Source organism: Neopsephotus bourkii, unplaced genomic scaffold (assembly GCF_033783945.1).
Source record: "Neopsephotus bourkii isolate Nb327-2 ecotype Australia unplaced genomic scaffold, CSIRO-AGI_Nbou_v1 NB_1675, whole genome shotgun sequence".
NCBI classification, from domain to species: domain Eukaryota; kingdom Metazoa; phylum Chordata; class Aves; order Psittaciformes; family Psittacidae; genus Neopsephotus; species Neopsephotus bourkii.
The window spans coordinates 860,072-876,255 of NW_026902149.1; the positions used below are offsets into that span (position 1 = coordinate 860,072).

The window sequence follows — 16,184 nt, forward strand, 5'->3', positions numbered from 1 at the left end:
CAGGGGCAGGCAGCAGGGAGCCCTTGGGGAGTGCCCCCCAAAAAGGCTCCCTTGGGCAGCCCCCAGGACCCTGTGGTCTCAGCGCCTACAGCTGTGCCCACTGCATGGCAGCACGGGCCATGGGGGAACGGGGAAGCCACCCGGGTGGAGACGGAGCCCCGCCTCCCAGCGGGAGAGCGAGCGACCCTTGCAAAGCCCCTCGGAAACTGCAGCACAGCAGCAACACTTCTCTGGCCACACCTCTCTCTCTCTCTCTCACCAGAAAGACCTGAAGGGCCATGAGGGCTGCCCGTTTCAATACAACACGTTTGTCTCCAGCAAGGGCGACCTAGATTACAAGGGCTGCCAGTGCTGGGCTGTCCCCCTGAGAGCTCAGGAGGAGCCCACGATGCCCCTGCTAGGCGTAATGAGCAAAGCTTGCTCTGCCTGCATTAAAAGCCCGTCCAGTTCTGAGCTTGGCAGGTGCTGAGATCAGAAACCTGGTCATTTGCACTCGGTTTGTTATTTTCGGTGGGCATTCCCTGTGTGCCCCTGCTCCCTCTCTGTGTCACTGAAAGTGCGGCTGAAAGAGCTCTCTAAGACTCGACGGGGAGTTTTAGCAAGCGGGCATTCTTTACCGCAGCGCTGGGTGCAAGGGGCCACCCTGCACACCAGCGCTGCTGAGTGTTGTGGGGGCGACCAGGACGTGGCCCCTGCTCAGTCCTGAGGAGCAGGGCGGGCTTTGGCTGCCCCAGCCGCCCTCTCCCTCTCTGGCGAGGTGAGGCCATGCAGACAGCCCTGCCCTCCTCAGCTGGGCTGCAGGCTCCGCACGGCAGGGCCACGGCACGGGAGATGCTCAGGGGAACCGTGTTCTGTGCGGTCCCTGGCATGGTCCGTGCCGTGGTGCCTGCCCGGCAGGACACAGCAGGGCTCTGGGAGCTGCAGGCACAGAGGCGAGGGTGGGCTCAGGACAGGGGTGGCCCAGGGACAGTGGTTGCCAGGGACGCGGGTGGCCCAGGGCTGTCAATAGAAGGCGGGTGGATGGGCGGGGCCGGTGGAACAGGGCCACGAGCTCCAGAACGCGGCGACTATCGAGGTGCCGGGGCGCGGCTCCCGCAGTGCGTTCCGGGCCGGTTTGCAGAAGAGAGGGAGAGCGATGGCGCTGCCGGGCCCCTGGCGCTGCCCTTGGCGCTGGGCGTCGGCGCTGGCAGTGGCGCTGTTGGTGACGGGCACCTGCCTGCTGCAGGGACCGCTGCTGGGAGCGGCGCTGGGCGCGGGGGCTGCCAGCACCTGGTGGGTGCTGCGGTCCCGCAGGTCCGCCAAGCGCCTTCGGCCCCTGCGCTCTCCACCACGGTGCCTGCCCCCCAGGCACTATCCCCTACTGCGGCCGCCCCCGTACAGGCCCAGCCACAGCCTGATAGCCCACTTTCCAACCCCTTGGGAGGTGCAGCTGTGGCACCTGAAGAGGAAAATGGCCAGTAACAGCAGATCGGCCACTGTGATCGGGCGAGGGGTGAGCGCCTCGACCCGCGGCAACTGCCTTGGGTGAGCGAGGGAGTAGGATGCGGGTGGGATAAGGACACGGGTGGCAGTAGGACACTCCTTGTCAGGGGCACGGGGGGCACAGGGACCCTGGTTGTCAGGGATGAAGGTGGCAGAGGGACACGGGTGGGATACAGAGGCAGGTGGCACAGGGACATAGGTTGTGAGGGCTGCAGGTGGCACAGGGCACGGGTGAGATAAGGACTCGGGTGGCCTAGCCATGGCAGTGCCGGGCCCATACTGCTGCCCTTGGTGCTGCCCTGCGTGGTGCTGCAGGGATCGCTGCTGGGAGCACGGGGTCCTAGTGTGCGATGCGACCCTGCCAGCCCACATCGCTCCTGTCTTTGTGTGGCCCGCACGGCAAAATGGCCTCTACAGTGGCCCAACCGCAGGAATTCAGCCGTGCTGAGAGAACCCGTCCTGCTGCTACTGCCTCTGGTGAGCTTGGGAGGAGGATGGGATCGGCTCTTCCTGCCACTAACAGTGCTGTGACCATTGTGCCCCAGCAGAGCTCCACCGCAGACCATGCGTCACCGGCACCCGCTGCCACAGGACCGGAGCCCTGAGGACATCTTTGCCCCGGTACGCTGGGACAGTCAGATGCCCGGGGCGCCCCAGGGGCCCAACAGCCAGCACAGCTCCGCAGCCCACAGCCCAGCACAGAGCTCTTTTCCTGTCGCCACTCTGCCCTGGCCAGTCTGCAGGGGGGGACACATCCAGGGGAAAGGAAAGGACAAAATCTCTTTGCTGTGCTGCCGCCTTTTCAGCTGGAGGCAGCAGCACGTGTGGGAGCCCTGTGTTCCCACTCAGCACCTGCTGAGCTGTAATAAACCACTGCTCACATCCTGGGCCGGGCTTGCAGACGGGAGAGTGGCATGTAGTCCTGGCTGATGGAGCTCTGCAGCTGTGCAGGGAAAGGTTTCACCGGGGGCGGATCAGTAAGGAAGGATTTGCTCTGGCTGGGCCAGCAGCATCCTCCCTCCCCGTCGCCTAGGCCGGTAAAGAGCCTGGAGGCTGCTTGCTCCCAGCGTGGATTCAGTTTAGGATGCTCAGACTTTGCCTTCCATGGACATTGCAAGGGGGAGCTGAGCAGCGTTGAAGTAAGAGAGGCTCTGGGCTCGGCAGCCAGCACCTGGGGGATGGGATTTACTCTGTGGTGAGCAGGAGAAAGGGAGGCTGTGCTCCCCTGAGCCAAATTAGTTACTCCTGGTCTCTTTCCACATTCCGATAGAAGAGGATGTGCGTGAGGGAGTGCCCGCAGTCCGGCAAAGGATCCTGCTGCCAAGTGCCACGTTGGATGGGAAGGTAACGTACTGCTCATCCAGCCAGTGCCTGCTTGTCAGTGCCAGACAGGAAGAAAGCAGCCGCCTTCCCAGCTCACCTGGTGCCCAAGGCCTGCTCTCCACCGGAGCTGGGATATTCCAGGCCCGCGAGACATGGCTGCTGGGTCAGCCAGTGGTGGGGAAGCCCCCTTGTTGGGTCCGTCAGCATCCCCGCTGCCTTGTTCCACAGCGGTGCTGGCGGCAGCGCTGACCGGCACCATCCCTGCCCTGTGCCCAGGCTGGGTTGGAGCTTGAAGGGCTCAGACGGCTGTAGCGGTGACTTTGCCGTGTGGCGCTGGCATGTCCTGTCCCAGCCTGGCGCTGACCCTAACTGGCTCTCTCCCACTTGCACAGAGCATGGGAATCGCTGCCACGGGAAGACAGCACTCCGGGAAGAGCGAGCAAGGCTGTGCAGACCGAGGAAGGTGAGTGTAGGTGGGGCCCAGCTCTGTGCCGGGCTCGGATGGGCCACTGGTGCAGGTGTGCTCCAATGCCAGGCGCAGCTCATTCCAACAGTTCCTCAGCTGAAAGAGAGAGGAAACCCCGTGTGCCCATCGCGGAGAGGGTCCCGTGGCACAGTGCGAGATGTGGCCACCACGTGTGGCAGCTTGTGTGCTTTGTGGTTCGGGTGGGCAGCGTGCAAGGAGCGTCTGTGGAGGTGGGAAGGGGCCGCTGGCCCATGGAGCCCCAGCGGGCTCTTGTGAGAGCTTCCCCCTGGATCTCTTGTGGCCAGCTGCTGCCCCAGGGCATCGCAGCCTTGTCCGCGGCTTAAGGCCGTGCCCCTGGCTCTGCCCTCCAAGACGGGCATCCAGAGAGGAGTGAGAAGGGACAACCCCCTCGGTAGAGGCCAAGCGCCCCTGCTGGGAGCTGCTCCTGACTTGTCTCCTCCTGTAGCTGTCGAGAGGCCTGAGGAGGAGCGGCGGCAGTCCCCGAGCCCACCACCATCGCTGGGGAAAGGAAGGCCACGCAGGAGGAGCATCTGCCTGCTGGTGCCTGGCGACATCCACCCACTGGTGCTGGTACGTTGCTGTCTCACAGCCTCTTTTGCCCTCCTCTGGGGATAGAATGTGCTCAGTGCAGTCCCTGCAGGGCTGGGGGCAGGCTGAGCTGCCTGCCTTGGGGCAGGAGCTCTCATCCTTGGCTGGGTGGGAAGTGAGGCTCTCCCCTGCCCCAGTGTGTGCTAGCTGTGCTTGACTGCTGCCCGCTGCTGGAGCAGGTACCGGCCTGGGCAAGGCTGCCGTGGCCTCAGCCCCAAGCCAGTGCCAAAATGAATGGGGTCCAGAGCTCTGCGGTGGCTGTGGCAGAGCCACGGTTTTATGGGTCTGGCACAGGCCTGCTTCCACACCTCCTTGAGAGCGGCTCTGCTGGCTGCCCTGAGAAGGAACTAAGCTACTGCTCTCTCTTGGCAGTTCCCTGAGCTTAACCCAGAGTACCCCACCGCCGACATGATCCTGGAGGAGGAGGGGGAGGCAGCATGGCAGCGCTCTCGACGGCTCTTGGGAGCTAAGGCTGGTAAGGGCAGAGGGGGAATGCCAAGGGCACGGCAAGGGGGAGAAAGCCATGGCCCGGGCTGGCAGGGCAGTGGGCGCCTGTGTAGCACAGGCTGAGGAAGCTCCTGGGCCAGTGCTGCATCGGCTCCGATGCTCTCAGAGACTTGTGAAGACTCGTGTCCTGCAGTCCCCGGGCTGGTGGGCGAGGTTGCCCAGCGCTGGAGCTGTGAGCTGCTCACGCTGGGAGGCGATGCTAAGGGCTAGTCCCATGCGGCAAGTTGCGGGTCCTGATTTCTTGCTCCCTCCCGTCAGCCATCCCCCAGCGCTGCTCAGGCACCAGCCGCACACAGGCAGCAAAGAGGACCACAGCATCGGTCGCTTCTGGGCAAGACGTTTCCACCACCGCCGGCCTTACTGACACCAGCCAGCCCAGAAGCGGCAGCGCGCCCGTGTTGCCAGGTGAGTTGGGGTGGACGGGGCTTCTGCGGGGCTGAAGGGCAGGGTTAGATTTAGGCAGCAGCTTTCCTGCCTGACCTGGCTGGGCAGCCCTGAGGGACTGGGGCTGGGACTGGGGCTGTGCAGAGCCTTGCCATGCGAAGGGAAGGTGCTTCCCTCACTCACTGCCCCAGCCCCAGCCCTAGGCCTGGGGGTTGGAGGGGAATCCGAAATGTCGCTCCTTGCCCCTCTGGATGCACCGGATGCATCGGCTCCTGCGGGTGCTGCCAGCTCCCTAAAGCCAGGCTCTTCCTCCTTTGCTGACCCCGGCTCACAGTGGTGTGTTGCCTTCCAGGAACTCCTGCACCTTTCTTTGGCCAGCGCCCCTCAGGCCTTGGAGAAGGCATCGCTTCCCCTGGTAGTGAGGGAGTTGGTGCTTCAGCCTCGAGGAGCTGATGTCCCCTTGGACAAGTGTTGTCCCCTTGGGCTGGGGGATGGCGGAAGGGCCAGGCTGTGCTGTAGGAGCCGGCTCGGGTGGTGGCTGCTGGGCTCTGGGGATGTAAAACCTTCCATTCCCCCGGGGGTAGGGATTGTGGTAGCCCCGGTGCCAGCTCGGAGTGCGGCTGCAGAGACCTGAGCTAAACTTTGTGCTTCCAGGTTCATCCACCCCTGCCTCTTCAACGCAGACAAGATCCAGGAGCCAGGGAACTCACAAGCGGCTAAAGGCACGGATCCATCATTCCCATAATAAGTAATGGCCAGTGCTGCTGGCCCCCCACCTGTGGGGCTCTGGTCCAGAGCAGCCCTGAGATGGGACAGGAGAGATGGGGCCAGGCCCATTCTCTACTGCCAGCAAGAAACCGTGCTGGGTGGCAGCTCCCAGGGTGGCGTGGGGTGAACCAAGCTCTTCCTACTGGAAGATTTCCCCACCAAGGCTGGATGAACGTCTCTGCAGCTCTGCAGCCTTTCCTCCCTGGCTTTATTTTGCCGTGTTTCCTAAGGTGCAAACCTTTGCTCCAGCCCTGGCAGTCCCTCTGCTCCCTTCTCTTCCCCTCTCTGCTGGTGCCCCTCCCCATGTTTGGGTGCTCTGGAGCCAGCTGGGGAGTCCAGAGAGGATGGGGATCCTCCCCAGATCCCAATTGTTTTCCATCTGTGGCCCATCCCCACCCGTTTGGGGTTTACCAGCTCCCAGGAGCTGCGGTGCTGTTTCCCCTGGGGCCGTTCAGTGGGAGAGGGGCAGAAGAATAATAAGGGCTTTTCACAGGTAATGTCAGCCAGAAAAGGAAGGCCAAAGACAAAATGCCCTCCGGTAAAGAGCACTCACAAGGGAACAGAGAGTAACTGAGAGACCACAGAAAGGAACAGAGGGATCCTGAGCATGCCTAGAGAAGAATGGAAGGGACCGCAGTGGCATGTGGTATCTCACATCCAAGGGATCGAATCCCCTCTCTCTGGACCCAAAGAGTGCCCAGTGAGGAGTTCTGGCTGCATAATCAGCTGCTGTGAAAGTCTGGGAGCCGCCACTTTGCTCCTGTGCTCGCACCAGCTCCTGGAAGCGGTCGTAGTCGATCCATGTGCACCACTCGCCATTGATCTTGAACTGGAAGGAAAAGAAGCACAGTCCTGAGCCAGGGAGCAATGAGACATACCAAACACCACACGTGTGCTAAGACAAGCTGGGTGAATGTTAAACTGGTTTACCAGATGTAGTAGTTTTTAATTTTTAAGCCACCACCATGCCCAGAGTGAAGCCATCCAGAAGCTACTGCAGGGTAACTGCTTTGATGGGAAAAAAACAAAAATTCAGGTGAAAACCACCCAGAACTTACTGTTTCTCAGCTACATTCATCCACAGGGTTTGAAAACACACAGATACAGGGGGGCTGTTTTTCTTACAGCTTTAGTCATTTAGTACTGTCTACCAGCAGATAATGTCCATGAAGGGCTGACTGTTGGGTGCTTTCCTGAACCCTTCACAGTCCCACCACTACAGCCCCACTTTCACAGTGCATCACAAAGCCTTCCCAAGTCTCTCTGCCCTTGCCAGCTGTCACTTATACCTGAAAGACTCTGGTCTGGGGAAGAGCCCTGAAGGAAATGTGTAAGCTTGAGATGATGCCCAGGTACCCCTGGATGAAGCAACCCTTTCAAGTCAACTGAAGCCCCTGCTCAGAGAGCATGGCACCAACGATAATGCTGCGAGGGCTGGAGCAGCTCTGCTCTGGAGCCAGGCTGAGAGAGCTCGGCTGGGCCAGCCTGGAGAAGAGAAGGCTCCTGAAGGGGAGACCTTAGAGCAGCTCCAGTGCCTAAAGGGGCTGCAGGAAACCTGGAGAGGGGCTTGGGACAAGGGCCTGCAGGGACAGGCCAAGGGGGAATGGCTTGAACCTGCCAGAGGGGAGACTGAGCTGAGCTCTTAGGCAGAAGCTCTTCCCTGGGAGGGCGCTGAGGCGCTGGCACAGGGTGCCCAGAGAAGCTGGGGCTGCCCCATCCCTGCCAGTGCTCAAGGGCAGGTTGGACACAGGGGCTTGGAGCAAGCTGCTCCAGTGGAAGCTGTCCCTGTCCATGCCAGGGGGTTGGAACTAGATGAGCTTTAAGGTTCCTTCCAACCCACACCATTCTGTGATTCTATACTGTACTGAGCTTCTCCTGGACCTGTTACATGCCTCCTGCCTGCATTGCTGTGGTAGCACTGAGCTGTTATGACCAGCAGCAACATGGTGCATCTTCAGCTTTTTCTGAAATATATGCAGTATGCTTCCCCCCCCAGAATAGCACCAAGCTAACTCTAGAGATAAGTGTGTTAGAACAAGGCACTTGTCCAGCATTTCCAAGGAGATGCACGGTGCCTGGCATCACACCCTGGCACAGCCTCACCTTTTTGTGAGCGATGAGGAGACAGTTCGAGTGCTCATGCTCACAGGCAATTTCATAGTCGGGGATAAGGTTGGCGAGCTCCTGGACGAAGTGCACCACCTCCTCGTGCCAGGGGACATTGGCCATGGTGAGATTGCTGGCCGAGCTTTTACCGCAGTAAGTCACACCCTGAGAAGAAACATGGACACCGTCGTCATCAGCTTGACCTTTCACAAGCTCAGGGCAGTGCAGCCACATCAGCAGCAACAAACCCTGAGGACAACCTGGCTTGTCCCCCCTTCACTCTGTATCTATGGAAAGGTAGAAATTTGGAGATGGCATCAAAACTTGGTCTCCCCCTGAGTGACACATCACCAAACCATGTGTGCCCAGTCTTCCCCAGCAGCAAAACACAGGTCAGTCTTTATCCTGCAAAAGCAGGATAATGCATTGGAATGTATTCAAACGGAGGATGCTCGTGCTCCTGAGCTACCAAAGGATCTTCAAGAAGATCCCTTGATTTTAAAACATGAGATGCCTGGAAGAAAGTCTCATGAACAACCAATGCAACAAGTCACTATGATGCATCTTCACTATGAGGGTGGTGAGGCACTGGCACAGGGTGCCCAGAGAAGCTGTGGCTGCCCCATCCCTGGCAGTGTTCAAGGCCAGGTTGGACCCCTGAGCACTGGCAGGAACGGGGCAAAGTCTCCAAGAGTAGTCTTTAATTCTCTGCCTTGGCATCAGCAGCTCTGTTCACATGGGGGTCTGCAGGCTGCTCACCAAATGCCTGCGTGGGGGTAGCAACATTTTAAGGATGATATTGAGCGTGCTCCTCTCTGCTCCCTGCCCCAGGTCTCACATAAGGTGATGCTACGGTGACTGCTCAGAGTTCAGCATTGCAGACCCTTGTTAAAACACAAATAAATAGAGACTGGGGGCACTCATCCAAACTGCTCAATAACACCCCTGGCTATCGAGGGCCATGGCCCAGGTACAAAGAAAATACTGGCACAGTAGAGACAGTGCAAACACAGTCAGTAAACACACAGATTATTTTTCAGGGCTGAGTATATGAGCAAACACCCAAAAAGGCACTTTGAAAAACTCCCTCCAGCTCACTTCAGTCTTACCATCTTTTGCTTAAATTAATTCCATCAATACTGAGAACTGCTTGGAAAAAAAGTCCATGGGTGCCTGCACCTCCTGGACACGCACAGGGAGGCTGGAAATCCAGGCATAGGATGGTGCTCTAGAGAATCTCTTATTCTTTAGTGCTGAATAGAACTGACATTAAAAAGCATCTTGGGTCGTTTTGGTCAAAGGCCACCAGAACAGCTGAGGAATTTCTACAACCCCACCACTCCACAAAGAGCCTGTGAAACACTGATAGCTGCAGGAATCACCAACGACCACAGGGAACATTGAGAGGGTTTGTTATATGATTGATTTGCACTGATTGTGGACACCCAATGAAAGGCACCATTGCTCAATGTGCCCCAAAGCCCCCAGTGCTCATCATTTCCCCTGGGTTGGCAGAGCTGGCATGTTCTATCCGTACCTAAAGACAGCTAGTCCATGGGGTGAGAAGTACCCAGCACACACAGGTGGATTGGATGAGCACCACAAGCATCCCTTGGATAAAGCACAGGGAGAAGCTTCCCATCGCACACTGGTCAGCCAAGATCTGCGGATCACTAGTATGAACAGGCAGGAACATGAGGCTTCAGGGAAACAGCTTTTCTGATGGCTTCCTGGAAGCACACTCAGAACTAGTCACTATTTAGTAGTGGCATTTCTCAAAAGACACTTTCATCTCAGACTGAACTGCATTAAGTCAGCAGAGATACTGGGTTTTTGCTTCAGGCCCCTTCCCAAGCAACTGATACAGCAAATGGACCAAAGGAGAGCCAGTTGGAGCAGGAAAAGTGTTCCTGCCATGCTGTACATGAAGCCAAGAGGTGAGCAGTGATGATTTCAGTCATTTACTTGCAAGAGAAGCTGAGGTCTTCTTGGTCAGTAGCATCAACCACCTCCATGCCCTGCAGTGATCCCTGGTCAGTGGATGCAACCCCTCAAGTTCTCCTACACCGCACTCCTCTCAACTTCAGCCCATCATTCTGAGATCAGCTGCTCTTGATTTGGAGATTTGAATACTTCAACCTCCTGAAGTACTGATTTGGTCTTAGGCATGACCTCAAGTTCACTACAGCCTTGCTTCATCTTTAATTCAGTTAGTAAAATTCTCACAAATTAGTTCAGTGGTATGTGGCTTGCTGAGATGTATTTCTGCTAATTTCTTTCTCTCCAGATAAAATCCACTGAAGGCTTGTTCAACTAATTCAACCTGTGCTATCAGAACAAAGGTCACAAACCCACCAGTACCCGAAAGAGCAAACTGACAAGAAAGAGCTTGTCTTCTAGATAAAAGTCCACCTACTCTGTACCTCTCCAGGAGGTTTTACCACCTTCACTCTTTGGATGCACTATTTTATTCCAGTTACAAAACCCATTAAGCACCAGCAATTAAAACAGAGCAGACATAACTTTATGTATGATTATTGGTCTTGCTCAACCTGGAGAAGAGAAGGCCCCTGAAGGGGAGACCTTAGAGCAGCTCCAGTGCCTAAAGGGGCTGCAGGGAACCTGGAGAAGGGCTTGGGACAAGGGCCTGTAGGGACAGGCCAAGGGGAATGGCTTGAACCTGCCAGAACCACGTGCCACCATGGGGGTGAAAACTGGGTATGATGGAGAGACAAACTTTTAAACCTCACCACTAAACCTAACCCAAAACTGTAATCCTAAAACTAACTTTACCCCTAACCCTAAAACTCAGCCTAAACGAAAACCTAATCCCTAAGTCTAACCTTAACCCAAAACCCTAAAGCTGCCCCTAACTCCTAAACTGTGCATCCTAACCAGAACACTAAACATAACCCTAACTCGTGGTTTAACCCAGCCAGACAGCTTGCTCACTCACTCCCCCCTTCTTATCTCCCCGTACTCCCGGAGGGACGAAGAGGAGAATGCAAAAGAATGCGACTCCCCCGGGTTGAGATAGGAACAGTTTAGTAACTAAGGTACAACACAAATCACTGCTGCTACCACCAATAATAGTAATGACAAAGGAAGCAACAAGGGAAGAGAATACAACACCTCAGCACCAGCCAACCGGTAACTCATCCCCCCAGCCCGACCAAGCAGCCACCGATACCTCCTCCAACCCTGCAGTCCCAGCCCTTCCAGGTAGCTCCCAGTTACCTCCTGGGCATGACGTGCTGTGCTATGGAATACCTCTTTGGTCAGTTTGGGTCAGGTGTCCTGTCTCTGCTTCCTACCGGCTTCCCCTCCTCCCTGGCACAGCATGAGGCTCACAAAGTCCTTGGCCAAACCAAAACATCATTTTTATCAGCTCTGTTCCCAGGCTGAGAGTCAAAACGCAGCACTGCACCAGCTACCAAGAAGGAGAAAAATGACTGCTACTGCTAAACCCAGGACACCCCTAAGCCTAAACCTAACACTAACCCAATCCCTGCCCTTAACCCGAACTCTAAACATTACCCCTAACGCTAAAGCTACCCCGAACCGTAGCCCTACCCCCTAACCCAAACCCTAAGCCTAAACCTAACTCTAAACCCCCTAACCTTAACTCTAACACTAACCCTAAACTTAACCCCTAACCCTAATGCTAACAATAACCCAAAATTGCGCATGTACTGGGACGAGCAGTTTGTAATCCACCTCCATCAGCTGCTGCAGGTGTCTGAGGAGTGGGAACTCAGTCAAGTCCCATGGAAACTCTTCCTTTATGCACTGGGACCTGCCTGAAACTTCAGGAGCCCATACACTACCCCTGGAGAACATCGTGGCCTCACCATCCTTGGTCACCCAGCCTCAGCTTTTCACAGGCATTTCCCTCACCCGTTTTCGACGTGCACCTCTTCTGCCTGGGACATGACTGCTCCTCAGACCCCACCAAGCACTGCTCCTCCCTTGCAGGACTCCTGCTGCTGCTCCCTACCTGCAGCACATTTGGAAGCACAGCTCACATCGGCTGCGAGGGGACACTGAGGAGGAGGCATCGAGGTGTCTTGGCACTCCCAGAGACCCCTGCACCCCCGTGGGGCACCCAACCCTCTGGCTCCAGGCCCATGGGCTCCCCATCAGCTGAGCGAGCCCAGCAGGAGGCTGGGAGAGAGAAAAAGGATCTTTGGGAATTGTCAGACAAAGTTGCTGCTCGTCCCAAAGGAAAGATCCAGGAGTGGCCAAGGGCACAGCCCTGCCTCTGTGCCTTGAGCACCTGCTCAGCTGCAACCTAGGGCAAGCTGGGCTCAGCTCCAGGGAGCTGCAGTGAGGACAGGGCAAGCACAGGAGCTCAGAGCTGGTGTCCCAAGTACCCTGGGCCTGGCTCCTAGACTTAGCAGGGAGGCGAGGGCCCTGCAGGCAGAGCAGCGTGCCATCAGCCTGGCTTTCCCTCGCTGGCACTTTCTGTGCTAACTGCTGCACTCCCAGCCTCTCCGTGTGCTCAGCTCGGTGCTAACATGACCCTATCTCTGAAGGAGAGCCCAGGCACTAAGTCCGGGGAAAAAAAGACATCTCCAGGCCCGTGAGAGCCATGACCTTCACCTTCTTGTGAGCACTGAGCCTGGGGCAGCTGCTGTTTACACCAAAGAGGGGTGCGTGTGTCCTGTGGGCTAGCCCTGTGCCAAACTGGGGGCAGAGCATGGCAAAGGCTCTGTCATTTCCGAGAGCACCTGGCTGGAAGAGGGAAGCGCTCTGGGTGAGCAGAAATAGGAGGAGAAATAGGTCTGAGAAGGTGGGATGTAAACATCCTACCCTACAGCCCCCCCCTTCACACACACTTCATCCTTCCTGAGGCTGCTTCAACACAGGGCCTTCCCTTGGAAGGTGTGAAGAAGAATAAGAATATTTATATAATATTATTTATATTATATAAATATATTATTTATATAATATTTATTTCAGAATATTTATATATGTCTGCTTTTGGAAATTCTGTTCCCACCACACTAGGCATTAGACCTGCCCAGCCTTGCTTGAACACTGCCAGCGGATGTATATCTGCATTGGTTCTTGCAAAAGGATTTGGCCCTTGCTGCTCCTGAGGGGGCCGCAGCCCCTCTCCCTTCCCAGCCAGGCTCCTCCCGGTCTCCGCTGCTGCCTGCAGCATGCTGCCAGCTGCCCATAGGTGCTGGGGATGGCTCCACAGCAGCAGGGACCCCCAGCCGCCTGGCACGGGCACACTCACAGGGGCTTTGGCCTCACTGGGGAAACAAGAGCCAACTTCTGGGACTCCCAGAAAAGGCAGCTCCCCCCAGGAGCACAGGAAAATGAAGTGCTGTGGAGCATCCTCAAGGTGCAGGTGACTGCTATCATTTTTCCCTCTTTGTCGCTCCCCCCTCAATAAGCATCACTGCATCTTTTGCTTTTTTAAGGAAAACGTATTTTTGTGAAAACAGACATGATTCTAATACAGTGGGATATTAAATAAAAACATACCGTATCACCAACACTCTGGCTGCTCTGCTGGCATCCTTCACGTACCTCAGGGAACTGTCCTCAAAACAAGTACCCCACTGAAATATGCAAAGAAAGTAACGCTGAAGGGGACAGAAACCATGGAGTACAACACTCTCTGTGGCTTAGAAAGGGATGAGTCTGAACTCGGGGATCACATCATCTCACATGAAAATAGCTGCAATCTCTCCATCCCCAGCTCTACAGTTCTAAATGCTCCAACCCGGGAGCAGCCCACTCAAACAGCCAAGGTTGGTTTTCTTGTTACGAACTGACCTGCCTTTGGAAATTCTGTCTGACCACACTAGGCATTCAATATGCCCTGAGCCTTGCTTAGATCTGTTTTGATGTATATCTGCATTGGCTCTTGCAAAAGGATTTGTCCCTTGCTTAGCATGTTGCAATACAGCTGGTTAGGCTTATTTCTGTGTTTACCTTGCAGAAAAATCAGCTTTTTTACCACCACCCCTCCCCCCTCCCCCCCATGTTTTCGAAAGAATCTGAGCTCTGAGAACCTGTGGGCTTTGAATAAACTATTGAATCAACTCTGAAAGAAAAGTGTGCCTGGGGGTAGGTCACTTATTTCTGGCTTTTGGAATAGAAAAGCTTTCAGATATTTGTTGACTTGACAAATTGTTAAGAGCCCCCCATGAAATCCTCCCTCAGTAACTTCCCCTCTCCCCTTTTCCGTTAAATTGACAGTGTCTGATGAAGAGGAGAAGGGGTTTCCTGTGCCTTGGACACATACTCTTTATTAAAGCAGGCAGCCAAAGCTGAGGGCAGACTGCAGCTTAAAAGTAACACTTGAATTCAGCTACTGAACGTTCTTGCCGGCTCTCAGCTGTTGCAGTTCTACTACCCGAAATTTCCCAGCAATTCCTTTAGCAAAAGTCGGCAATGAAATCTGCAGGCGACCAGCACTGGGATTTAACATGAAATCAGTGGGTCACACTCTTCTTCACTCTAATTAGGATTTCTCTGTTCATAGATAAAGCCTCATCAAAGTTCGTATCTTCAAGGGAGTGCATTTTGATGATAAGAATTCTAAATGAGGTAGGCTGTCGCTGTTCCTCACACCCTGTTATGTCTAATATCTCTCGTTTCCTTCTTTGCCTTTCAGCTGGAGTTTTGTCTGGTCCTCGCTGGGTCTGACTGCCACGGCCTTTGTCCCTGGAGCCCTGGGAATGTGGGTACCGCTGTTTCTTTACAGGGCTCAGCTTGTCCAGGGCACCGGGTCACCGTGCCTCCTAGAGACATGCAATTCATCTAAGAGCTGAGGTGCACACGGCTGTGGAAAGACACTTGGGAACACTGGCCAGGGCTAAATCCCAGTTTGTTTAAAGACAGGAAGGAGGATGTGACTGTGAACACTTCTTGGGAAGGCACTTGGGTGCGAATGTTGTACTGCCTTGCTTCCAGGGACGTTGAGGCCAAGTGGCCTCTTGCACCACCAGTGGCAAAACATCAGCGGCTACGATAGCTGTTGAGGATTTTTATTGTCCTATGTTTGTTCTGCACTTGTTTTAACATTCTTGTTATCCTGTAGTTGTTTTGGTCTCACACTGTAGTTGTTTTGTTGTTTTCTTGTAGAATTGTTGTTGTTATACTCTTGTTTTGGTTTTTAGAACAATAGCAAACCAGTGTTTTTACCCTAAATTTACTATCATTTTAATATTTCTTTACTGTCAAGATGCAATTCCCACCCTCCTCCACCTCACTCCCCATCCCCCCGCTTAAAATAAACAGACTGTGTTCACATCTGCCTTCCCTGTGTTTGACTCCTAGACCAGGGCACAGGGCGCAGCTTTCCAGCACCCTCTGCTTGTGGGTACTTGCTTCCCCTGTTCAAACACAGCTGTGTGGTTGAACAACAGTTATTGTTATTATTATTACTGTTTCTTATTACTATTTCTGGAGTTTTCCTCCACTTTGCCTCTGCTCCGAGCAGTGGCAATTTCAGGGCAAGACTGCTGCTGCACAAACGTGCTGCGAAGGACGGTGGAGAGACAGAAACTCTGCTCTGGGTCATCCCAACAGGAATCCTAAAAGCATGGTACGGGCAGGGCTGCTTGGCTTCTGCTCTGTCTATGGCCAAATAGCTGCTTCTTACGCAGAGCCTCTTTGGTCACTGAGGCTAATTTCACGATCACAACTGTACTATACTAAAACCGCTTTACAGACAGTGCCTTGCTGGAACCCACTTAATTCACATGTTTCTTCCTGCTTCCCCATTCCTCATGTGAAGTGAGAAGAAAAACGGTGGAGGAGCAATGACCCACCTGATAACCAAGCCGAGTTGATGGAGTTTGAGAGCCGATTCACGTTGTGGCTTCTGAGTGCAGGACCTGAGTTTTGAGAGCTGGCTGTCAGGTGGACACGCTGTGGTTTGGACTGAGTCGGTGTTTCCCGTGGGGAGTGTCCAGCCCAGCCCAGGGGCAGGCAGCAGGGAGCCCTTGGGGATCTGCCCCCAAAAGGCTCCCTTGGGCAGCCCCCTCGAGGACCTGAGCCAGCCCCAGTGCTACAGCTGTGCCCACTGCATGGCAGCACGGGCCATGGGGAACGGGGAAGCCACCGGGCTGGAGACGGAGCCCCGCCTCCCAGCGGGAGAGCGTGAGCGACCCTTGCAAAGCCCCTCGGAAACGGCAGCACAGCAGCAGCATCCTCCTCTGGCCACACCTCTCTCTCTCTCTCTCTCACCAGAAAGACCTGAAGGGCCATGAGGGCTGCCCGTTTCAATACAACACGTTTGTCTCCAGCAAGGGCAACCTAGATTACAAGGGCTGCCAGTGCTGGGCTGTCCCCCTGAGAGCTCAGGAGGAGCCCACGATGCCCCTGCTAGGCGTAATGAGCAAAGCTTGCTCTGCCTGCATTAAAAGCCCGTCCAGTTCTGAGCTTGGCAGGTGCTGAGATCAGAAACCTGGTCATTTGCACTCGGTTTGTTATTTTCGGTGGGCATTCCCTGTGTGCCCCTGCTCCCTCTCTGTGTCACTGAAAGTGCGGCTGAAAGAGCTCTCTAAGACTCGAC

General features: G+C 55.4%; 1 protein-coding gene and 1 long non-coding RNA gene across 3 annotated transcripts; one reads left to right on the forward strand and one right to left on the reverse strand.

Moving 5' to 3' along the window:
* Nucleotides 1–1,448: 1,448 nt before the first annotated feature.
* Nucleotides 1,449–4,504, forward strand: LOC133224298 (uncharacterized). Of its 2 annotated transcripts, XR_009728829.1 has the most exons (4): nucleotides 1,460–2,103; nucleotides 2,753–3,268; nucleotides 3,738–3,862; nucleotides 4,253–4,504. It is a non-coding gene; the product is annotated as an uncharacterized LOC133224298 (long non-coding RNA). The 2 variants fall into 2 exon arrangements; XR_009728828.1 differs by having other exon boundaries at nucleotides 1,449–2,103; nucleotides 2,753–3,862.
* An 82-nt stretch (nucleotides 4,505–4,586) lies between these two features.
* Nucleotides 4,587–8,883, reverse strand: LOC133224332 (S-adenosyl-L-methionine-dependent tRNA 4-demethylwyosine synthase TYW1-like). The gene is made up of 3 exons (XM_061375763.1): nucleotides 7,643–8,883; nucleotides 6,172–6,368; nucleotides 4,587–4,815 (listed from the first exon to the last, which is right to left on the reverse strand). Exons 1-3 carry the CDS (start codon nucleotides 7,877–7,879, stop codon nucleotides 4,587–4,589), a joined length of 663 nt encoding a protein of 220 aa, XP_061231747.1. The 5' UTR covers nucleotides 7,880–8,883.
* Between the last annotated feature and the right edge of the window lie 7,301 nt (nucleotides 8,884–16,184).